The 23,694-nt window shown below is 45.7% G+C and overlaps 1 protein-coding gene across 1 annotated transcript; it reads left to right on the top strand.

Annotated features, from left to right (window-relative positions):
- Window positions 1-23,278, top strand: LOC129832506 (uncharacterized). Its single transcript, XM_055896629.1, has 11 exons — window positions 1-34; window positions 158-294; window positions 2,793-2,862; window positions 2,963-3,066; window positions 3,576-4,120; window positions 4,886-5,174; window positions 6,008-6,094; window positions 20,653-20,709; window positions 22,654-22,734; window positions 22,836-22,900; window positions 23,010-23,278. The coding sequence occupies exons 1-11, from the start codon at window positions 1-3 to the stop codon at window positions 23,056-23,058; spliced, it is 1,518 nt and encodes a 505-aa protein (XP_055752604.1). The 3' UTR covers window positions 23,059-23,278.
- The last annotated feature ends 416 nt before the right edge of the window (window positions 23,279-23,694 follow it).

Genomic DNA, 23,694 nt, shown 5'->3' on the forward strand with positions numbered 1-23,694 from the left:
ATGTCGTGTGTTGTCTCCGTGTGCACTGACGGTGGTCTGTGATGTCGTGTGTTGTATCCGTGTGCGGTGGTCTGTGATGTCGTGTGTTGTATCCGTGTGTGGTGGTCTGTGATGTCGTGTGTTTGACCGGTTGTCCTCTGTGTCCCTTCCTCCGTAGGACGCTATGCAGACCTGCAGCTAGAGTTCTCGTCTGCGGTCCAGAGCAGCGCCGAGCAGAGAGCGCTCATCCTCAAACTGGAACACGATCTGAGCAGCATCCAGACCATGTCCTCCATGTTACGCCCTGATGCAGACGTTAGTCCTTCACCTCCCTGACCCTTCACCTCCCTGACCCTTCACCTCTCTGACCCTTCACCTCCCTGACCCTTCACCTCCCTGACCCTTCACCTCCCTGACCCTTCACCTCTCTGACCCTTCACCTCCCTGACTCTTCACCTCTCTGACCCTTCACCTCCCTGACCCTTCACCTCCCTGACCCTTCACCTCTCTGACCCTTCACCTCTCTGACCCTTCACCTCCCTGACTCTTCACCTCCCTGACCCTTCACCTCCCTGACCCTTCACCTCCCTGACCCTTCACCTCTCTGACCCTTCACCTCCCTGACCCTTCACCTCCCTGACCCTTCACCTCCCTGACCCTTCACCTCCCTGACCCTTCACCTCCCTGACCCTTCACCTCTCTGACCCTTCACCTCTCTGACCCTTCACCTCTCTGACCCTTCACCTCCCTGACCCTTCACCTCTCTGACCCTTCTCCTCCCTGACCCTTCTCCTCTCTGACCCTTCACCTCTCTGACCCTGCGACACCACTACCAGCATGGAGGCAGTCTCCCCATCACTGGGATGTAAATAGGACACACACACACATGATAAGACAGGCACCCTACACACACATGATAAGACAGGCACCCTACACACACATAAACATGGATGTTGTATTGTACAGTAGTGGTCTGAGACAACACACAATGTATTGGCTAAAGTTTTATGAAATGCCATGTCATGTCATATTTTAAACTGTACATAACTGTTGCTGGACCCCAGGAAGAGTAGCTGCTGCCTTGGCAGGAACTAACGGGGATCCATAATAAACCCAAGGAAGAGTAGATGCTGCCTTGGCAGGAACTAACGGGGATCCATAATAAACCCCAGGAAGAGTAGCTGCTGCCTTGGCAGGAACTAACGTGGATCCATAATAAACCCCAGGAAGAGTAGCTGCTGCCTTGGAAGGAACTAATGGGGATCCATAACAAACCCCAGGAAGAGTAGCTGCTGCCTTGGCAGGAACTAATGGGGAACCATAATAAACCCCAGAAAGAGTAGCTGCTGCCTTGGCAGGAACTAATGGGGATCCATAATAAACCCCAGGAAGAGTAGCTGCTGCCTTGGCAGGAACAAATGGGGATCCATAATAAACCCCAGGAAGAGTAGCTGCTGCCTTGGCAGGAACTAATGGGGATCCATAATAAACACCAGGAAGAGTAGCTGCTGCCTTGGCAGGAACTAATGGGGATCCATAATAAACACCAGGAAGAGTAGCTGCTGCCTTGGCAGGGATTCATAATAAACCCCAGGAAGAGTAGCTGCTGCCTTGACAGGAACTAATGGGGATCCATAATAAACACCAGGAAGAGTAGCTGCTGCCTTGGCAGGAACTAATGGGGATCCATAATAAACCCCAGGAAGAGTAGCTGCTGCCTTGGCAGGAACTAACGGGGATCCATAATAAACACCAGGAAGAGTAGCTGCTGCCTTGGCAGGAACTAACGGGGATCCATAATAAACCCCAGGAAGAGTAGCTGCTGCCTTGGCAGGAGCTAACGGGGATCCATGATAAACCCCAGGAAGAGTAGCTGCTGCCTTGGCAGGAACTAATGGGGATCCATAATAAACCCCAGGAAGAGTAGCTGCTGCCTTGGCAGGAACTAACGGGGATCCATGATAAACCCCAGGAAGAGTAGCTGCTGCCTTGGCAGTAACTAACGGGGATCCATAATAAACCCCAGGAAGAGTAGCTGCTGCCTTGGCAGTAACTAACGGGGATCCATAATAAACCCCAGGAAGAGTAGCTTCTGCCTTGGCAGTAACTAATGGGGATCGATAATAAACCCCAGGAAGAGTAGCTGCTGCCTTGGCAGGAACTAATGGGGATCCATAATAAACCCCAGGAAGAGTAGCTGCTGCCTTGGCAGGAACTAACTGGGATCCATAATAAACCCCAGGAAGAGTAGCTGATGCCTTGACAGGAACTAATGGGGATCCATAATAAACCCCAGGAAGAGTAGCTGATGCCTTGACAGGAACTCATGGGGATCCATAATAAACCCCAGGAAGAGTAGCTGCTGCCTTGGCAGGAACTAACGGGGATCCATAATAAACCCCAGGAAGAGTAGCTGCTGCCTTGGCAGGAACTAACGGGGATCCATAATAAACCCCAGGAAGAGTAGCTGCTGCCTTGGCAGGAACTAACGGGGATCCATAGTAAACCCCAGGAAGAGTAGCTGCTGCCTTGGCAGGAACTAATGGGGATCCATAATAAACCCCAGGAAGAGTAGCTGCTGCCTTGGCAGGAACTAACGGGGATCCATAATAAACCCCAGGAAGAGTAGCTGCTGCCTTGGCAGGAACTAATAGTGGCCTATTCAGACGAGAGGTTGACTTAACATGGATTTAAGTCTAAAAATGTCAGAATCTTAAACCCAAATGTTCCCATGTTTAATATTTTCTTATCTTATTGTTGTAAAGTTTGTTGCAATTTAAAAATAAAGATTGATTTGATGTTCTCTCTACCAGGGGGCTGACCTGACTAGCATGATTGACACCATCCCTGAGCCAATCAAAGAGGCCACTGCCATGTTCGCAGGTACAGTATGTCTTAGTAGCTGTGTGTGGTGTGTGCATCTATCTATCTAACACTGCTGTGTGTATCTAACACTGCTGCCCCCCCCCCCCCCCCCCCCCAGGCCTACCCCAGGGGGAGCTGCCTCAAGGCCAGATGGACTCTCTCCTCTCCATAATCTCCAGCCAGAGAGAGCGGTTCCGCTCACACAACCAGGAGCTGGAGGCTGTGAGTCCCCCTCCCCCTCTCTCTCTCTCTCTCTCTCTCTCTCTCTCTCTCTCTCTCTCACTCTCACTCACTCACTCACTCACTCACTCACAATCTCACTCACTCACTCACAAGCTCACTCACTCACTCACTCACTCACTCACTCACTCACTCACAAGCTCACTCACTCACTCACACAAGCTCACTCACTCACTCACACAAGCTCATTCACTCACTCACACAAGCTCACTCACTCACTCACACAAGCTCACTCACTCACTCACACAAGCTCACTCACTCACTCACACAAGCTCACTCACTCACTCACTCACTCACACAAGCTCACTCACTCACTCACACAAGCTCACTCACTCACTCACACAAGCTCACTCACTCACTCACACAAGCTCACTCTAACCCTCACTCTCTCACACACACAAGCTCACTCTAACCCTCACTCTCTCACACACACACACTCGGACTTTCCCACACTCTTGTTTAACCTCCCTCTCTGTCTCTGTGTCCTCCAGGAGAGTCGTTCCGTGCAGGTGACCATGCAGGGCCTGCAGAGGGAGCTGGACAGCCTGCGTGCCGACAACATCAAACTCTACGAGAAGATCAAGTTCCTCCAGAGCTACCCTGGCAGGGTGAGTAGGTTCCTCCAGAGATACCCTGGCAGGGTGAGTAGGTTCCTCCAGAGCTACCCTGGCAGGGTGAGTAGGTTCCTCCAGAGCTACCCTGGCAGGGTGAGTAGGTTCCTCCAGAGATACCCTGGCAGGGTGAGTAGGTTCCTCCAGAGCTACCCTGGCAGGGTGAGTAGGTTCCTCCAGAGCTACCCTGGCAGGGTGAGTAGGTTCCTCCAGAGCTACCCTGGCAAAGTGAGTAGGTTCCTCCAGAGCTACCCTGGCAGGGTGAGTAGGTTCCTCCAGAGCTACCCTGGCAGAGTGAGTAGGTTCCTCCAGAGCTACCCTGGCAGGGTGAGTAGGTTCCTCCAGAGCTACCCTGGCAGAGTGAGTAGGTTCCTCCAGAGCTACCCTGGCAGGGTGAGTAGGTTCCTCCAGAGCTACCCTGGCAGGTGAGTAGGTTCTTTCAGAGCTACCCTGGCAGGGTGAGTAGGTCCCTCCAGAGCTACCCTGGCAGGGTGAGTAGTTTCCTCCAGAGCTACCCTGGCAGGGTGCGTAGGTTCCTCCAGAGCTACCTTCGCTGGGTGAGTACGTTCCTCCAGAGCTACCCTGGCAGGGTGAGTAGGTTCCTCCAGAGATACCCTGGCAGGGTGAGTAGGTTCCTCCAGAGATACCCTGGCAGGGTGAGTAGGTTCCTCCAGAGCTACCCTGGCAGGGTGAGTAGGTTCCTCCAGAGCTACCCTGGCAGGGTGAGTAGTTTTCTCCAGAGCTACCCTGGCAGGGTGAGTAGTTTTCTCCAGAGCTACCCTGGCAGGGTGAGTAGGTTCCTCCAGAGCTACCCTGGCAGGGTGAGTCGGTTCCTCCAGAGCTACCCTGTCAGGGTGAGTAGTTTCCTCCAGAGCTACCCTGGCAGGGTGAGTAGTTCCTCCAGAGCTACCCTGGCAGGGTGAGTAGGTTCCTCCAGAGCTACCCTGGCAGGGTGAGTAGGTTCCTCCAGAGCTACCCTGTCAGGGTGAGTAGTTTCCTCCAGAGCTACCCTGGCAGGGTGAGTAGTTTCCTCCAGAGCTACCCTGGCAGGGTGAGTAGGTTCCTCCAGAGCTACCCTGGCAGGGTGAGTAGTTCCTCCAGAGCTACCCTGGCAGGGTGAGTAGTTTCCTCCAGAGCTACCCTGGCAGGGTGAGTAGGTTCCTCCAGAGCTACCCTGGCAGGGTGAGTAGGTTCCTCCAGAGCTACTACGGCAGGGTGAGTAGGTTCCTCCAGAGCTACCCTGGCAGGGTGAGTAGTTTCCTCCAGAGCTACCCTGGCAGGGTGAGTAGTTTCCTCCAGAGCTACCCTGGCAGGGTGAGTAGGTTCCTCCAGAGCTACCCTGGCAGGGTGAGTAGGTTCCTCCAGAGCTACCCTGGCAGGGTGAGTAGGTTCCTCCAGAGCTACCCTGTCAGGGTGAGTAGTTTCCTCCAGAGCTACCCTGGCAGAGTGAGTAGTTTCCTCCAGAGCTACCCTGGCAGAGTGAGTAGGTAGCTAGTCACCCATCACTTCAGAAGAGCAGGGGTGTATTCATTAGTCGCAGACCATAGGAAAATATTTGGTCTGTTGCAACACGTTTTTCATCGGCAACCGTTAACCATTTACTCTAGGAATCAAACAGACGCAAACGGGGAGGGACCGACCTGAAACTGTCCAATAGAAAACATTTTTGCAACATACCAACCTTTTGCTGCGGTCTTCCTGACTGACTGTCCGTCTGTCTCCCCCTACAGGCTGGACTGACTGACTGTCCGTCTGTCTCCCCCTACAGGCTGGACTGACTGACTGTTCGACTGTCTCCCCCTACAGGCTGGACTGACTGACTGACTGTCCGTCTGTCTCCCCCTACAGGCTGGACTGACTGACTGTCCGTCTGTCTCCCCCTACAGGCTGGACTGACTGACTGTCCGTCTGTCTCCCCCTACAGGCTGGACTGACTGACTGTCCATCTGTCTCCCCCTACAGGCTGGACTAACTGACTGTTCGACTGTCTCCCCCTACAGGCTGGACTGACTGACTGACTGATTGTCCGTCTGTCTCCCCCTACAGGCTGGACTGACTGACTGTTCGACTGTCTCCCCCTACAGGCTGGACTGACTGACTGTCCGTCTGTCTCCCCCTACAGGCTGGGCTGACTTCCTGACTGACTGTCCGTCTGTCTCCCCCTACAGGCTGGACTGACTGACTGTTCGACTGTCTCCCCCTACAGGCTGGACTGTCTCCCCCTACAGGCTGGACTGACTTCCTGACGGACTGTCTGTCTCCCCCTACAGGCTGGACTCACTTCCTGACTGACTGTCTGTCTCCCCCTACAGGCTGGAGGCAGTGATGACACGGTTACAGTGCGTTACTCCTCCCAGTATGAGGAGAGACTGGACCCCTTCGCCTCCTTCAGCAAGAGGGTGAGGACAACATGTTACTGAACATTCACATGTCTAGTTAGATTAGTATGTGTAGTGGTCAGTATGTAGTGGTCAGTATGTAGTGGTCAGTATGTAGTGGTGTGTATTGGTTAGTATGTAGTGGTCAGTATGTAGTGGTGTGTAGTGGTCAGTATGTAGTGGTGTGTAGTGGTCAGTATGTAGTGGTGTGTAGTGGTCAATATGTAGTGGTGTGTAGTGGTCAATATGTAGTGGTGTGTATCGGACCATATGTAGTGGTGTGTAGTGGTCAGTATGTAGTGGTGTGTAGTGGTCAGTATGTAGTGGTCAGTATGTAGTGGTGTGTAGTGGTCAGTATGTAGTGGTGTGTAGTGGTCAGTATGTAGTGGTGTGTAGTGGTCAGTATGTAGTGGTGTGTAGTGGTCAGTATGTAGTGGTGTGTAGTGGTCAGTATGTAGTGGTGTGTAGTGGTCAGTATGTAGTGGTGTGTAGTGGTCAGTATGTAGTGGTGTGTAGTGGTCAGTATGTAGTGGTATGTAGTGGTATGTAGTGGTCAGTATGTAGTGGTGTGTAGTGGTCAGTATGTAGTGGTGTGTAGTGGTCAGTATGTAGTGGTGTGTAGTGGTCAGTATGTAGTGGTGTGTAGTGGTCAGTATGTAGTGGTGTGTAGTGGTCAGTATGTAGTGGTCAGTATGTAGTGGTGTGTAGTGGTCAGTGTGTAGTGGTCAGTATGTAGTGGTGTGTATTGGTCAGTATGTAGTGGTCAGTATGTAGTGGTGTGTAGTGGTCAGTGTGTAGTGGTCAGTATGTAGTGGTCAGTATGTAGTGGTGTGTAGTGGTCAGTGTGTAGTGGTCAGTATGTAGTGGTGTGTATTGGTCAGTATGTAGTGGTCAGTATGTAGTGGTGTGTAGTGGTCAGTGTGTAGTGGTCAGTATGTAGTGGTCAGTGTGTAGTGGTCAGTATGTAGTGGTCAGTATGTAGTGGTCAGTATGTAGTGGTCAGTATGTATTGGTGTGTATTGGTTAGTATGTAGTGGTGTGTAGTGGTCAGTATGTAGTGGTGTGTAGTGGTCAGTATGTAGTGGTCAGTATGTAGTGGTGTGTATTGGTCAGTATGTAGTGGTGTGTATTGGTCAGTATGTAGTGGTCAGTATGTAGTGGTGTGTATTGGTCAGTATGTAGTGGTCAGTATGTAGTGGTGTGTATTGGTCAGTATGTAGTGGTGTGTAGTGGTCAGTATGTAGTGGTGTGTAGTGGTCAGTATGTAGTGGTCAGTATGTAGTGGTGTGTATTGGTCAGCATGTAGTGGTGTGTATTGGTCAGTATGTATTGGTCAGTATGTAGTGGTCAATATGTAGTGGTGTGTATTGGTCAGTATGTAGTGGTCAGTATGTAGTGGTGTGTAGTGGTCAGTATGTAGTGGTCAGTATATAGTGGTCAGTATGTAGTGGTGTGTATTGGTCAGTATGTAGTGGTGTGTATTGGTCAGTATGTAGTGGTCAGTATATAGTGGTCAGTATGTAGTGGTGTGTATTGGTCAGTATGTAGTGGTGTGTATTGGTCAGTATGTAGTGGTGTGTATTGGTCAGTATGTAGTGGTCAGTATATAGTGGTCAGTATGTAGTGGTGTGTAGTGGTCAGTATGTAGTGGTGTGTATTGGTCAGTATGTAGTGGTCAGTATATAGTGGTCAGTATGTAGTGGTGTGTATTGGTCAGTATGTAGTGGTCAGTATGTAGTGGTCAGTATGTAGTGGTGTGTATTGGTCAGTATGTAGTGGTCAGTATGTAGTGGTGTGTAGTGGTCAGTATGTAGTGGTCAGTATGTAGTGGTCAGTATGTAGTGGTCAGTATGTAGTGGTGTGTATTGGTCGGTATGTAGTGGTCTGTATGTAGTGGTCAGTATGTAGTGGTCAGTATGTAGTGGTGTGTATTGGTCAGTATGTAGTGGTCAGTATGTAGTGGTCAGTATGTATTGGTCAGTATGTAGTGGTGTGTATTGGTCAGTATGTAGTGGTCAGTATGTAGTGGTCAGTATGTAGTGGTCAGTATGTAGTGGTGTGTATTGGTCAGTATATAGTGGTCAGTATGTAGTGGTGTGTATTGGTTAGTATGTAGTGGTGTGTATTGGTTAGTATGTAGTGGTCAGTATGTAGTGGTCAGTATGTAGTGGTGTGTATTGGTCAGTATGTAGTGGTGTGTATTGGTCAGTATGTAGTGGTCAGTATGTAGTGGTCAGTATGTAGTGGTGTGTAGTGGTCAGTATGTAGTGGTCAGTATGTAGTGGTGTGTAGTGGTCAGTATGTAGTGGTCAGTATGTAGTGGTGTGTAGTGGTCAGTATGTAGTGGTCAGTATGTAGAGGTCAGGATGTAGTGGTGTGTATTGGTCAGTATGTAGTGGTGTGTATTGGTCAGTATGTAGTGGTCAGTATGTAGTGGTCAGTGTGTAGTGGTCAGTATGTATTGGTCAGTATGTAGAGGTCAGTATGTAGTGGTCAGTATGTAGTGGTCAGTATGTAGTGGTCAGTATGTAGTGGTGTGTATTGGTCAGTATGTAGTGGTCAGTATGTAGTGGTGTGTAGTGGTCAGTATGTAGTGGTCAGTATGTAGTGGTGTGTATTGGTCAGTATGTAGTGGTGTGTAGTGGTCAGTATGTAGTGGTGTGTAGTGGTCATTATGTAGTGGTGTGTAGTGGTCAGTATGTAGTGGTGTGTATGTAGTGGTCAGTATGTAGTGGTGTGTAGTGGTCAGTATGTAGTGGTTAGTATGTAGTGGTGTGTATTGGTTAGTATGTAGTAGTGTGTAGTGGTCAGTATGTAGTGGTGTGTATTGCTCAGTATGTAGTGGTTAATATGTAGTGGTCAGTATGTATTGGTGTGTAGTGGTTAGTATGTAGTGGTCAGTATGTAGTGGTTAATATGTAGTGGTGTGTATTGGTCAGTATGTATTGGTGTGTAGTGGTCAGTATGTAGTGGTGTGTATTGGTTAGTATGTAGTGGTCAGTATGTAGTGATGTGTATTGGTCAGTGTGTAGTGGTCAGTATGTAGTGGTGTGTATTGGTCAGTATGTATTGGTGTGTAGTGGTCAGTATGTAGTGGTGTGTATTGGTTAGTATGTAGTGGTCAGTATGTAGTGATGTGTATTGGTCAGTGTGTAGTGGTCAGTATGTATTGGTCAGTATGTAGTGGTCAGTATGTAGTGGTGTGTAGTGGTCAGTATGTAGTGGTGTGTAGTGGTCAGTATGTAGTGGTGTGTTTTGGTCAATATGTAGTGGTCAGTATGTAGTGGTGTGTATTGGTCAGTATGTAGTGGTCAGTATGTAGTGGTGTGTAGTGGTCAGTATGTAGTGGTCAGTTTGTAGTGGTCAGTATGTAGTGGTGTGTATTGGTTAGTGTGTAGTGGTCAGTATGTAGTGGTCAGTATGTAGTGGTCAGAATGTAGTAGTGTGTAGTGGTCAGTATGTAGTGGTGTGTATTGGTCAGTATGTAGTGGTCAGTATGTAGTGGTGTGTAGTGGTCAGTATGTAGTGGTGTGTAGTGGTCAGTATGTAGTAGTGTGTAGTGGTCAGTATGTAGTGGTCAGTATGTAGTGGTGTGTATTGGTCAGTGTGTAGTGGTCAGTATGTATTGGTGTGTATTGGTTAGTATGTAGTGGTGTGTAGTGGTCAGTATGTAGTGGTGTGTAGTGGTCAGTATGTAGTGGTGTGTATTGGTCAGTATGTATTGGTGTGTAGTGGTCAGTATGTATTGGTGTGTATTGGTTAGTATGAAGTGTTGTGTAGTGGTCAGTATGTAGTGGTCAGTATGTAGTGGTGTGTATTGGTCAGTATGTAGTGGTCAGTATGTAGTGGTCAGTATGTAGTGGTCAGTATGTAGTGGTGTGTATTGGTCAGTGTGTAGTGGTCAGTATGTATTGGTGTGTATTGGTTAGTATGTAGTGGTGTGTAGTGGTCAGTATGTAGTGGTGTGTAGTGGTCAGTATGTAGTGGTGTGTATTGGTCAGTATGTATTGGTGTGTAGTGGTCAGTATGTATTGGTGTGTATTGGTTAGTATGAAGTGTTGTGTAGTGGTCAGTATGTAGTGGTCAGTATGTAGTGGTGTGTATTGGTCAGTATGTAGTGGTCAGTATGTAGTGGTCAGTATGTAGTGGTCAGTATGTAGTGGTGTGTATTGGTCAGTATGTAGTGGTCAGTATGTAGTGGTGTGTAGTGGTCAGTATGTAGTGGTGTGTAGTGGTCAGTATGTAGTGGTGTGTAGTGGTCAGTATGTAGTGGTGTGTATTGGTCAGTATGTAGTGGTGTGTAGTGGTCAGTATGTAGTGGTCAGTATGTAGTGGTGTGTATTGGTCACTATGTATTTGTCAGTATGTAGTGGTCAGTATGTAGTGGTGTGTATTGGTCAGTATGTAGTGGTCAGTATGTAGTGGTCAGTATGTAGTGGTGTGTAGTGGTCAGTATGTAGTGGTCAGTATGTAGTGGTCAGTATGTAGTGGTGTGTATTGGTCACTATGTATTTGTCAGTATGTAGTGGTCAGTATGTAGTGGTGTGTATTGGTCAGTATGTAGTGGTCAGTATGTATTGGTCAGTATGTAGTGGTCAGTATGTAGTGGTCAGTATGTAGTGATGTGTATTGGTCAGTATGTAGTGGTGTGTAGTGGTCAGTATGTAGTGGTCAGTATGTAGTGGTCAGTATGTAGTGGTGTGTATTGGTCAGTATGTAGTGGTCAGTATGTAGTGGTGTGTAGTGGTCAGTATGTAGTGGTCAGTATGTAGTGGTCAGTATGTAGTGGTGTGTAGTGGTCAGTATGTAGTGGTCAGTATGTAGTGGTCAGTATGTAGTGGTGTGTATTGGTCAGTATGTAGTGGTCAGTATGTAGTGGTCAGTATGTAGTGGTGTGTATTGGTCAGTAAGTAGTGTTCAGTATGTAGTGGTCAGTATGTATTGGTCAGTATGTAGAGGTCAGTATGTAGTGGTGTGTATTGGTTAGTATGTAGTGGTCAGTATGTAGTGGTGTGTATTGGTCAGTATGTAGTGGTGTGTATTGGTCAGTATGTAGTGGTCAGTATGTAGTGGTGTGTAGTGGTTAGTATGTAGTGGTCAGTATGTAGTGGTGTGTATTGGTCAGTATGTAGTGGTGTGTAGTGGTCAGTATGTAGTGGTCAGTATGTAGTGGTGTGTATTGGTCAGTATGTAGTGGTCAGTATGTAGTGGTCAGTATGTAGTGGTCAGTATGTAGTGGTGTGTATTGGTCAGTATGTAGTGGTCAGTATGTAGTGGTCAGTATGTATTGGTCACTAAGTAGTGGTGTGTATTGGTCAGTATGTAGTGGTCAGTATGTAGTGGTCAGTATGTAGTGGTCAGTATGTAGTGGTGTGTATTGGTCAGTATATAGTGGTCAGTATGTAGTGGTGTGTATTGGTTAGTATGTAGTGGTGTGTATTGGTTAGTATGTAGTGGTCAGTATGTAGTGGTGTGTAGTGGTCAGTATGTAGTGGTGTGTATTGGTCAGTATGTAGTGGTCAGTATGTAGTGGTCAGTATGTAGTGGTGTGTATTGGTTAGTATGTAGTGGTGTGTATTGGTCAGTATGTAGTGGTCAGTATGTAGTGGTGTGTATTGGTCAGTATGTAGTGGTGTGTATTGGTCAGTATGTAGTGGTGTGTATTGGTCAGTATGTAGTGGTGTGTAGTGGTCAGTATGTAGTGGTCAGTATGTAGTGGTGTGTATTGGTCAGTATGTAGTGGTGTGTAGTGGTCAGTATGTAGTGGTCAGTATGTATTGGTGTGTATTGGTCAGGATGTAGTGGTGTGTAGTGGTCAGTATGTAGTGGTGTGTAGTGGTCATTATGTAGTGGTGTGTAGTGGTCAGTATGTAGTGGTGTGTATGTAGTGGTCAGTATGTAGTGGTGTGTATGTAGTGGTCAGTATGTAGTGGTGTGTAGTGGTCAGTATGTAGTGGTGTGTAGTGGTCAGTATGTAGTGGTTAGTATGTAGTAGTGTGTAGTGGTCAGTATGTAGTGGTGTGTATTGGTCAGTATGTAGTGGTTAATATGTAGTGGTCAGTATGTAGTGGTGTGTAGTGGTCAGTATGTAGTGGTTAGTATGTAGTGGTCAGTATGTAGTGGTGTGTATTGGTTAGTATGTAGTGGTCAGTATGTAGTGATGTGTATTGGTCAGTGTGTAGTGGTCAGTATGTATTGGTCAGTATGTAGTGGTCAGTATGTAGTGGTGTGTAGTGGTCAGTATGTAGTGGTGTGTATTGGTCAGTATGTAGTGGTGTGTAGTGGTCAGTATGTATTGGTGTGTATTGGTTAGTATGTAGTGGTGTGTAGTGGTCAGTATGTAGTGGTGTGTAGTGGTCAGTATGTAGTGGTGTGTATTGGTCAGTATGTATTGGTGTGTATTGGTCAGTATGTAGTGGTGTGTATTGGTCAGTATGTAGTGGTCAGTATGTAGTGGTGTGTATTGGTTAGTATGAAGTGTTGTGTAGTGGTCAGTATGTAGTGGTGTGTATTGGTTAGTATGAAGTGTTGTGTAGTGGTCAGTATGTAGTGGTCAGTATGTATTGGTGTGTAGTGGTCAGTATGTAGTGGTGTGTATTGGTCAGTATGTAGTGGTGTGTAGTGGTCAGTATGTAGTGGTCAGTATGTAGTGGTGTGTATTGGTCACTATGTATTTGTCAGTATGTAGTGGTCAGTATGTAGGGGTGTGTATTGGTCAGTATGTAGTGGTGTGTAGTGGTCAGTATGTAGTGGTGTGTATTGGTCAGTATGTAGTGGTGTGTATTGGTCAGTATGTAGAGGTCAGTATGTAGTGGTCAGTATGTAGTGGTCAGTATGTAGTGGTCAGTATGTAGTGGTGTGTATTGGTCAGTGTGTAGTGGTCAGTATGTATTGGTGTGTATTGGTTAGTATGTAGTGGTGTGTAGTGGTCAGTATGTAGTGGTGTGTAGTGGTCAGTATGTAGTGGTGTGTATTGGTCAGTATGTATTGGTGTGTAGTGGTCAGTATGTATTGGTGTGTATTGGTTAGTATGAAGTGTTGTGTAGTGGTCAGTATGTAGTGGTCAGTATGTAGTGGTGTGTATTGGTCAGTATGTAGTGGTCAGTATGTAGTGGTCAGTATGTAGTGGTGTGTAGTGGTCAGTATGTAGTGGTGTGTAGTGGTCAGTATGTAGTGGTGTGTATTGGTCAGTATGTAGTGGTGTGTAGTGGTCAGTATGTAGTGGTCAGTATGTAGTGGTGTGTATTGGTCACTATGTATTTGTCAGTATGTAGTGGTCAGTATGTAGTGGTGTGTATTGGTTAGTATGTAGTGGTCAGTATGTAGTGATGTGTATTGGTCAGTGTGTAGTGGTCAGTATGTATTGGTCAGTATGTAGTGGTCAGTATGTAGTGGTGTGTAGTGGTCAGTATGTAGTGGTGTGTATTGGTCAGTATGTAGTGGTGTGTAGTGGTCAGTATGTATTGGTGTGTATTGGTTAGTATGTAGTGGTGTGTAGTGGTCAGTATGTAGTGGTGTGTAGTGGTCAGTATGTAGTGGTGTGTATTGGTCAGTATGTATTGGTGTGTATTGGTCAGTATGTAGTGGTGTGTATTGGTCAGTATGTAGTGGTCAGTATGTAGTGGTGTGTATTGGTTAGTATGAAGTGTTGTGTAGTGGTCAGTATGTAGTGGTGTGTATTGGTTAGTATGAAGTGTTGTGTAGTGGTCAGTATGTAGTGGTCAGTATGTATTGGTGTGTAGTGGTCAGTATGTAGTGGTGTGTATTGGTCAGTATGTAGTGGTGTGTAGTGGTCAGTATGTAGTGGTCAGTATGTAGTGGTGTGTATTGGTCACTATGTATTTGTCAGTATGTAGTGGTCAGTATGTAGGGGTGTGTATTGGTCAGTATGTAGTGGTGTGTAGTGGTCAGTATGTAGTGGTGTGTATTGGTCAGTATGTAGTGGTGTGTATTGGTCAGTATGTAGTGGTCAGTATGTAGTGGTCAGTATGTAGTGGTCAGTATGTAGTGATGTGTATTGGTCAGTATGTAGTGGTGTGTAGTGGTCAGTATGTAGTGGTGTGTATTGGTCAGTATGTAGTGGTGTGTATTGGTCAGTATGTAGTGGTCAGTATGTAGTGTTGTGTATTGGTCAGTATGTAGTGGTCAGTATGTAGTGGTCAGTATGTAGTGGTCAGTATGTAGTGGTCAGTATGTAGTGGTGTGTATTGGTCAGTATGTAGTGGTGTGTATTGGTCAGTATGTAGTGGTGTGTATTGGTCAGTATGTAGTGGTGTGTATTGGTCAGTATGTAGTGGTGTGTATTGGTCAGTATGTAGTGGTCAGTATGTAGTGGTCAGTATGTAGTGGTGTGTATTGGTCAGTAAGTAGTGGTCAGTATGTAGTGGTGTGTATTGGTCAGTATGTAGTGGTGTGTAGTGGTCAGTATGTAGTGGTCAGTATGTAGTGGTGTGTATTGGTCACTATGTATTTGTCAGTATGTAGTGGTCAGTATGTAGGGGTGTGTATTGGTCAGTATGTAGTGGTGTGTAGTGGTCAGTATGTAGTGGTGTGTATTGGTCAGTATGTAGTGGTGTGTATTGGTCAGTATGTAGAGGTCAGTATGTAGTGGTCAGTATGTAGTGGTCAGTATGTAGTGGTCAGTATGTAGTGGTGTGTATTGGTCAGTGTGTAGTGGTCAGTATGTATTGGTGTGTATTGGTTAGTATGTAGTGGTGTGTAGTGGTCAGTATGTAGTGGTGTGTAGTGGTCAGTATGTAGTGGTGTGTATTGGTCAGTATGTATTGGTGTGTAGTGGTCAGTATGTATTGGTGTGTATTGGTTAGTATGAAGTGTTGTGTAGTGGTCAGTATGTAGTGGTCAGTATGTAGTGGTGTGTATTGGTCAGTATGTAGTGGTCAGTATGTAGTGGTCAGTATGTAGTGGTGTGTAGTGGTCAGTATGTAGTGGTGTGTAGTGGTCAGTATGTAGTGGTGTGTATTGGTCAGTATGTAGTGGTGTGTAGTGGTCAGTATGTAGTGGTCAGTATGTAGTGGTGTGTATTGGTCACTATGTATTTGTCAGTATGTAGTGGTCAGTATGTAGTGGTGTGTATTGGTTAGTATGTAGTGGTCAGTATGTAGTGATGTGTATTGGTCAGTGTGTAGTGGTCAGTATGTATTGGTCAGTATGTAGTGGTCAGTATGTAGTGGTGTGTAGTGGTCAGTATGTAGTGGTGTGTATTGGTCAGTATGTAGTGGTGTGTAGTGGTCAGTATGTATTGGTGTGTATTGGTTAGTATGTAGTGGTGTGTAGTGGTCAGTATGTAGTGGTGTGTAGTGGTCAGTATGTAGTGGTGTGTATTGGTCAGTATGTATTGGTGTGTATTGGTCAGTATGTAGTGGTGTGTATTGGTCAGTATGTAGTGGTCAGTATGTAGTGGTGTGTATTGGTTAGTATGAAGTGTTGTGTAGTGGTCAGTATGTAGTGGTGTGTATTGGTTAGTATGAAGTGTTGTGTAGTGGTCAGTATGTAGTGGTCAGTATGTATTGGTGTGTAGTGGTCAGTATGTAGTGGTGTGTATTGGTCAGTATGTAGTGGTGTGTAGTGGTCAGTATGTAGTGGTCAGTATGTAGTGGTGTGTATTGGTCACTATGTATTTGTCAGTATGTAGTGGTCAGTATGTAGGGGTGTGTATTGGTCAGTATGTAGTGGTGTGTAGTGGTCAGTATGTAGTGGTGTGTATTGGTCAGTATGTAGTGGTGTGTATTGGTCAGTATGTAGTGGTCAGTATGTAGTGGTCAGTATGTAGTGGTCAGTATGTAGTGATGTGTATTGGTCAGTATGTAGTGGTGTGTAGTGGTCAGTATGTAGTGGTGTGTATTGGTCAGTATGTAGTGGTGTGTATTGGTCAGTATGTAGTGGTCAGTATGTAGTGTTGTGTATTGGTCAGTATGTAGTGGTCAGTATGTAGTGGTCAGTATGTAGTGGTCAGTATGTAGTGGTCAGTATGTAGTGGTGTGTATTGGTCAGTATGTAGTGGTGTGTATTGGTCAGTATGTAGTGGTGTGTATTGGTCAGTATGTAGTGGTGTGTATTGGTCAGTATGTAGTGGTGTGTATTGGTCAGTATGTAGTGGTCAGTATGTAGTGGTCAGTATGTAGTGGTGTGTATTGGTCAGTAAGTAGTGGTCAGTATGTAGTGGTGTGTATTGGTCAGTATGTAGTGGTCAGTATGTAGTGGTCAGTATGTAGTGGTCAGTATGTAGTGGTATGTATTGGTCAGTATGTAGTGGTGTGTATTGGTCAGTATGTAGTGGTGTGTAGTGGTCAGTATGTAGTGGTGTGTATTGGTCAGTATGTAGTGGTGTGTAGTGGTCAGTATGTAGTGGTCAGTATGTAGTGGTGTGTATTGGTCAGTATGTAGTGGTGTGTAGTGGTCAGTATGTAGTGGTCAGTATGTATTGGTGTGTATTGGTCAGGATGTAGTGGTGTGTAGTGGTCAGTATGTAGTGGTGTGTAGTGGTCATTATGTAGTGGTGTGTAGTGGTCAGTATGTAGTGGTCAGTATGTAGTGTGTAGTGGTCAGTATGTAGTGGTCAGTATGTAGTGGTGTGTGGTGTGTATTGGTCAGTATGTAGTGGTGTGTATTGGTCAGTATGTAGTGGTCAGTATGTAGTGGTCAGTGTGTAGTGGTCAGTATGTAGTGGTCAGTGTGTAGTGGTCAGTATGTAGTGGTCAGTATGTAGTGGTGTGTAGTGGTCAGTATGTAGTGGTGTGTAGTGGTCAGTATGTAGTGGTCAGTATGTAGTGGTCAGTATGTAGTGGTGTGTATTGGTCAGTATGTATTGGTCAGTATGTAGTGGTCAGTATGTAGTGGTGTGTATTGGTCAGTATGTAGTGGTCAGTATGTAGTGGTGTGTAGTGGTCAGTATGTAGTGGTCAGTATGTAGTGGTCAGTATGTAGTGGTGTGTAGTGGTCAGTATGTTGTGGTCAGTATGTAGTGGTGTGTAGTGGTCAGTATGTAGTGGTGTGTAGTGGGCAGTATGTAGTGGTCAGTATGTAGTGGTGTGTAGTGGTCAGTATGTAGTGGTGTGTAGTGGTCAGTATGTTGTGGTCAGTATGTAGTGGTGTGTAGTGGTCAGTATGTAGTGGTGTGTAGTGGGCAGTATGTAGTGGTCAGTATGTAGTGGTTGTAGTGGTCAGTATGTAGTGGTCAGTATGTATTGGTCAGTATGTAGTGGTCAGTATGTAGTGGTCAGTATGTAGTGGTCAGTATGTAGTGGTGTGTATTGGTCAGTATGTAGTGGTGTGTATTGGTCAGTATGTAGTGGTGTGTATCGGACCATATGTAGTGGTGTGTAGTGGTCAGTATGTAGTGGTCAGTATGTAGTGGTCAGTATGTAGTGGTCAATATGTAGTGGTCAGTATGTAGTGGTGTGTATTGGTCAGTATGTAGTGATGTGTATTGGTCAGTATGTAGTGGTCAGTATGTAGTGGTCAGTGTGTATTGGTCAGTATGTAGTGGTCAGTATGTAGTGGTCAGTATGTAGTGGTCAGTATGTAGTGGTCAGTATGTAGTGGTCAGTATGTAGTGGTGTGTAGTGGTCAGTATGTAGTGGTCAGTATGTAGTGGTGTGTATTGGTCAGTATGTAGAAGTGTGTATTGGTCAGTATGTAGTGGTCAGTATGTAGTGGTGTGTATTGGTCAGTATGTAGTGGTGTGTAGTGGTCAGTATGTAGTGGTGTGTAGTGGTCAGTGTGTATTGGTCAGTATGTAGTGGTCAGTATGTAGTGGTGTGTAGTGGTCAGTATGTAGTGGTGTGTATTGGTCAGTATGTAGTGGTCAGTATGTAGTGGTGTGTATTGGTCAGTATGTAGTGGTGTGTATTGGTCAGTATGTAGTGGTCAGTATGTAGTGGTGTGTAGTGGTCAGTATGTAGTGGTCAGTATGTAGTGGTCAGTATGTAGTGGTCAGTATGTAGTGGTCAGTGTGTAGTGGTCAGTATGTAGTGGTCAGTATGTAGTGGTGTGTAGTGGTCAGTATGTAGTGGTCAGTATGTAGTGGTCAGTATGTAGTGGTCAGTATGTATTGGTCAGTATGCAGTGGTCAGTATGTAGTGGTGTGTATTGGTCAGTATTTATTGGTCAGTATGTAGTGGTCAGTATGTAGTGGTGTGTAGTGGTCAGTATGTAGTGGTCAGTATGTAGTGGTGTGTAGTGGTCAGTATGTAGTGGTCAGTATGTAGTGGTGTGTAGTGGTCAGTGTGTAGTGGTCAGTATGTAGTGGTGTGTAGTGGTCAGTATGCAGTGGTCAGTATGCAGTGGTCAGTATGTAGTGGTCAGTATGTAGTGGTCAGTATGTAGTGGTCAGTATGTAGTGGTCAGTATGTAGTGGTGTGTATTGGTCAGTATGTAGTGGTCAGTATGTAGTGGTCAGTATGTATTGGTCAGTATGTAGTGGTCAGTATGTAGTGGTCAGTATGTAGTGGTCAGTATGTAGTGGTGTGTATTGGTCAGTATGTAGTGGTGTGTAGTGGTCAGTATGTAGTGGTCAGTATGTAGTGGTCAGTATGTAGTGGTCAGTATGTATTGGTCAGTATGTAGTGGTCAGTATGTAGTGGTCAGTATGTAGTGGTCAGTATGTAGTGGTCAGTATGTAGTGGTCAGTATGTAGTGGTCAGTATGTAGTGGTGTGTAGTGGTCAGTATGTAGTGGTGTGTAGTGGTCAGTATGTAGTGGTGTGTATGTAGTGGTGTGTAGTGGTCAGTATGTAGTGGTGTGTATGTAGTGGTGTGTAGTGGTCAGTATGTAGTGGTCTGTATGTAGTGGTCAGTATGTAGTGTTCAGTATGTAGTGGTGTGTAGTGGTCAGTATGTAGTGGTGTGTATTGTTCAGTATCTAGTGGTGTGTAGTGGTCAGTATGTAGTGGTGTGTAGTGGTCAGTATGTAGTGGTCAGTATGTAGTGGTGTGTAGTGGTCAGTATGTAGTGGTCAGTATGTAGTGTGTAGTGGTCAGTATGTAGTGGTCAGTATGTAGTGGTGTGTAGTGGTCAGTATGTAGTGGTCAGTATGTAGTGGTGTGTAGTGGTCAGTATGTAGTGGTGTGTAGTGGTCAGTATGTAGTGGTCAGTATGTAGTGGTCAGTATGTAGTGGTGTATAGTGGTCAGTATGTAGTGGTGTGTAGTGGTCAGTATGTAGTGGTGTGTATTGGTCAGTATGTATTGGTGTGTAGTGGTCAGTATGTATTGGTGTGTATTGGTCAGTGTGTCTTGGTCAGTATGTAGTGGTCAGTATGTAGTGGTGTGTAGTGGTCAGTATGTAGTGGTGTGTAGTGGTCAGTATGTAGTGGTGTGTATTGGTCAGTATGTAGTGGTGTGTAGTGGTCAGTATGTAGTGGTCAGTATGTAGTGGTGTGTATTGGTCAGTATGTAGTGGTCAGTATGTAGTGGTGTGTATTGGTCAGTATTTAGTGGTATGTAGTGGTCAGTATGTAGTGGTGTGTATTGGTCAGTATGTAGTGGTGTGTAGTGGTCAGTATGTAGTGGTTAGTATGTAGTGGTGTGTAGTGGTCAGTATGTAGTGGTCAGTATGTAGTGGTCAGTATGTAGTGGTGTGTATTGGTCAGTATGTAGTGGTCAGTATGTAGTGGTCAGTATGTAGTGGTTTGTAGTGGTCAATATGTAGTGGTGTGTAGTGGTCAGTATGTTGTGGTCAGTGTGTAGTGGTCAGTATGTAGTGGTCAGTATGTAGTGGTGTTTATTGGTCAGTATGTAGTGATGTGTTTTGGTCAGTATGTAGTGGTTAGTATGTAGTGGTGTGTATTGGTCAGTATGTAGTGGTCAGTATGTAGTGGTGTGTAGTGGTCAGTATGTAGTGGTCAGTATGTAGTGTTGTGTATTGGTCAGTATGTAGTGGTCAGTATGTATTGGTCAGTATGTAGTGGTCAGTATGTAGTGGTCAGTATGTAGTGGTGTGTAGTGGTCAGTATGTAGTGGTGTGTAGTGGTCAGTATGTAGTGGTTAGTATGTAGTGGTCAGTATGTAGTGGTCAGTATGTAGTGGTCAGTATGTAGTGGTCAGTATGTAGTGGTCAGTATGCAGTGGTGTGTAGTGGTCAGTATGTAGTGGTGTGTAGTGGTCAGTATGTAGTGGTGTGTAGTGGTCAGTATGTAGTGGTGTGTATTGGTCAGTATGTAGTGGTGTGTAGTGGTCTTTTTGTAGTGGTGTGTAGTGGTCAGTATGTAGTGGTCAGTATGTAGTGGTCAGTATGTAGTGGTCAGTATGTAGTGGTCAGTATGTAGTGGTCAGTATGTGGTCAGTATGTAGTGGTCAGTATGTAGTGGTGTGTAGTGGTCAGTATGTAGTGGTCAGTATGTAGTGGTGTGTAGTGGTCAGTATGTAGTGGTGTGTATTCGTCAGTATGTAGTGGTCAGTATGTAGTGGTCAGTATGTAGTGGTCAGTATGTAGTGGTGTGTATTGGTCAATATGTAGTGGTGTGTAGTGGTCAGTATGTAGTGGTCAGTATGTAGTGGTCAGTATGTAGTGGTGTGTATCGGTCAGTAGTCTTATTGTTGAGACTCATCGTGTGTTTTTACAGGAACGCCACCATAGATACCTGAGCCTCAGCCCCTGGGACAAGGTTACCCTCAGCCTGGTGAGTCATACACACAGATAGATATGTAACAAGGTTACCCTCAGCCTGGTGAGTCATACACACAGATTGATATGTAACAAGGTTACCCTCAGCCTGGTGAGTCACACACACAGATAGATATGTAACAAGGTTACCCTCAGCCTGGTGAGTCACACACACAGATAGATATGTAACAAGGTTACCCTCAGCCTGGTGAGTCATACACACAGATAGATATGTAACAAGGTTACCCTCAGCCTGGTGAGTCACACACACAGATAGATATGTGTAACAAGGTTACCCTCAGCCTGGTGAGTCACACACACAGATAGATATGTAACAAGGTTACCCTCAGCCTGGTGAGTCATACACACAGATAGATATGTAACAAGGTTACCCTCAGCCTGGTGAGTCACACACACAGATAGATATGAAACAAGGTACCGTCAGCCTGGTGAGTCACACACACAGATAGATATGTAACAAGGTTACCCTCAGCCTGGTGAGTCACACACAGATAGATATGTAACAAGGTTACCCTCAGCCTGGTGAGTCATACACACAGATAGATATGTAACAAGGTTACCCTCAGCCTGGTGAGTCACACACACAGATAGATATGAAACAAGGTTACCCTCAGCCTGGTGAGTCACACACACAGATAGATATGTAACAAGGTTACCCTCAGCCTGGTGAGTCACACACACGGATGGATATGTAACAAGGTTACCCTCAGCCTGGTGAGTCACACACACAGATTGATATGTAACAAGGTTACCCTCAGCCTGGTGAGTCATACACACAGATAGATATGTAACAAGGTTACCCTCAGCCTGGTGAGTCACACACACAGATGGATATGTAACAAGGTTACCGTCAGCCTGGTGAGTCACACACACAGATAGATATGTGTAACAAGGTTACCCTCAGCCTGGTGAGTCACACACACAGATAGATATGTAACAAGGTTACCCTCAGCCTGGTGAGTCATACACACAGATAGATATGTAACAAGGTTACCCTCAGCCTGGTGAGTCACACACACAGATAGATATGAAACAAGGTACCGTCAGCCTGGTGAGTCACACACACAGATAGATATGTAACAAGGTTACCCTCAGCCTGGTGAGTCACACACAGATAGATATGTAACAAGGTTACCCTCAGCCTGGTGAGTCACACACACAGATAGATATGAAACAAGGTTACCCTCAGCCTGGTGAGTCACACACACAGATAGATATGTAACAAGGTTACCCTCAGCCTGGTGAGTCACACACACAGATTGATATGTAACAAGGTTACCCTCAGCCTGGTGAGTCATACACACAGATAGATATGTAACAAGGTTACCCTCAGCCTGGTGAGTCACACACACAGATGGATATGTAACAAGGTTACCGTCAGCCTGGTGAGTCACACACACAGATAGATATGTGTAACAAGGTTACCCTCAGCCTGGTGAGTCACACACACAGATAGATATGTAACAAGGTTACCCTCAGCCTGGTGAGTCATACACACAGATAGATATGTAACAAGGTTACCCTCAGCCTGGTGAGTCACACACACAGATAGATATGAAACAAGGTACCGTCAGCCTGGTGAGTCACACACACAGATAGATATGTAACAAGGTTACCCTCAGCCTGGTGAGTCACACACAGATAGATATGTAACAAGGTTACCCTCAGCCTGGTGAGTCATACACACAGATAGATATGTAACAAGGTTACCCTCAGCCTGGTGAGTCACACACACAGATAGATATGTGTAACAAGGTTACCCTCAGCCTGGTGAGTCACACACACAGATAGATATGAAACAAGGTTACCCTCAGCCTGGTGAGTCACACACACAGATAGATATGTGTAACAAGGTTACCCTCAGCCTGGTGAGTCACACACACAGATAGATATGTGTAATGTGTGAACAAACGGGTTGTAATTCACCCATGTGTTTTAGGGTCGTAGCATTCTCTCCAACAAGATGGCCAGAACCATTACATTCTTCTACACCCTCTTCCTGCATTGCCTGGTCTTCCTGGTATGTAGCCTTTTGACCTTTCACCTGCCACCACCTCGGTGCCCATTGGCTATTCAGAGATGTTTGCTGATGTCATAATGTGTGTTTGTGTGTGTTCTCAGGTGCTTTATGAGACTGCCTGGAGTGAGAGCATCGGTCGAGACTGCTCTGCCTTCTGTGCTAAGAAGTGAGATTCATTCTGTCTTCCTTCCCGCTAGCAGAACAGCAGTGTGTTTGGGACATTAGTTAGGATTGCCTCTAATCTTTCAATCTCCTCCCCTCTGTCTGTTCCTCAGGTACTCGGATCACCTGCATCGTTTTCATGAGAACGGGGACAACCTGTGACGCTTTCAAGACAACTGGTGGGTGGGGGGGGGCGGACTAGGTCAGTTCATGACGTCAGTGATCTTCAGGTCAGAAAGTCGGAGTTCTAGAAAGATGCCAGAATTCCCGACTAGGAATTCTGAGTTGGGTGGACCGTTCAACACTATTTTCTAAGTCTGAGTTTTTTTCCCGAGTTGGTTTGACAGGAAGAACAGCTTTATTTTCTGCAGTAGCTGCTTTTAACCACTAGGGGGTAGGCTTGCTCTCTTCTTCGGGGGGGGGGGGGGGGGGGGGTCTAAGTGGATGTGGTTTACGTGCAAACCCGTAATATTACATTTTCAAATCTTTGCATTAACCGTGAACTTAACAAGACCAATGTGATTTTGGCCAGTCGAGCTGTCAATGGGATACTGGTCAGAAAAGTCGCCTTAGGTCTTTATTCTGTTCTAGCCTGTAATCTCCTTTTACTGATATGAACTATAATCTCCTATTACTGATATTAACTGTAATCTCCTATTACTGATATTAACTGTAATCTCCTATTACTGATATTAACTGTAATCTCCTATACTGATATTAACTGTAATCTCCTATACTGATATGAACTATAATCTCCTATTACTGATATTAACTGTAATCTCCTATACTGATATGAAC

Source organism: Salvelinus fontinalis, chromosome 33 (genome assembly GCF_029448725.1).
Source record: "Salvelinus fontinalis isolate EN_2023a chromosome 33, ASM2944872v1, whole genome shotgun sequence".
Classification (NCBI taxonomy): domain Eukaryota; kingdom Metazoa; phylum Chordata; class Actinopteri; order Salmoniformes; family Salmonidae; genus Salvelinus; species Salvelinus fontinalis.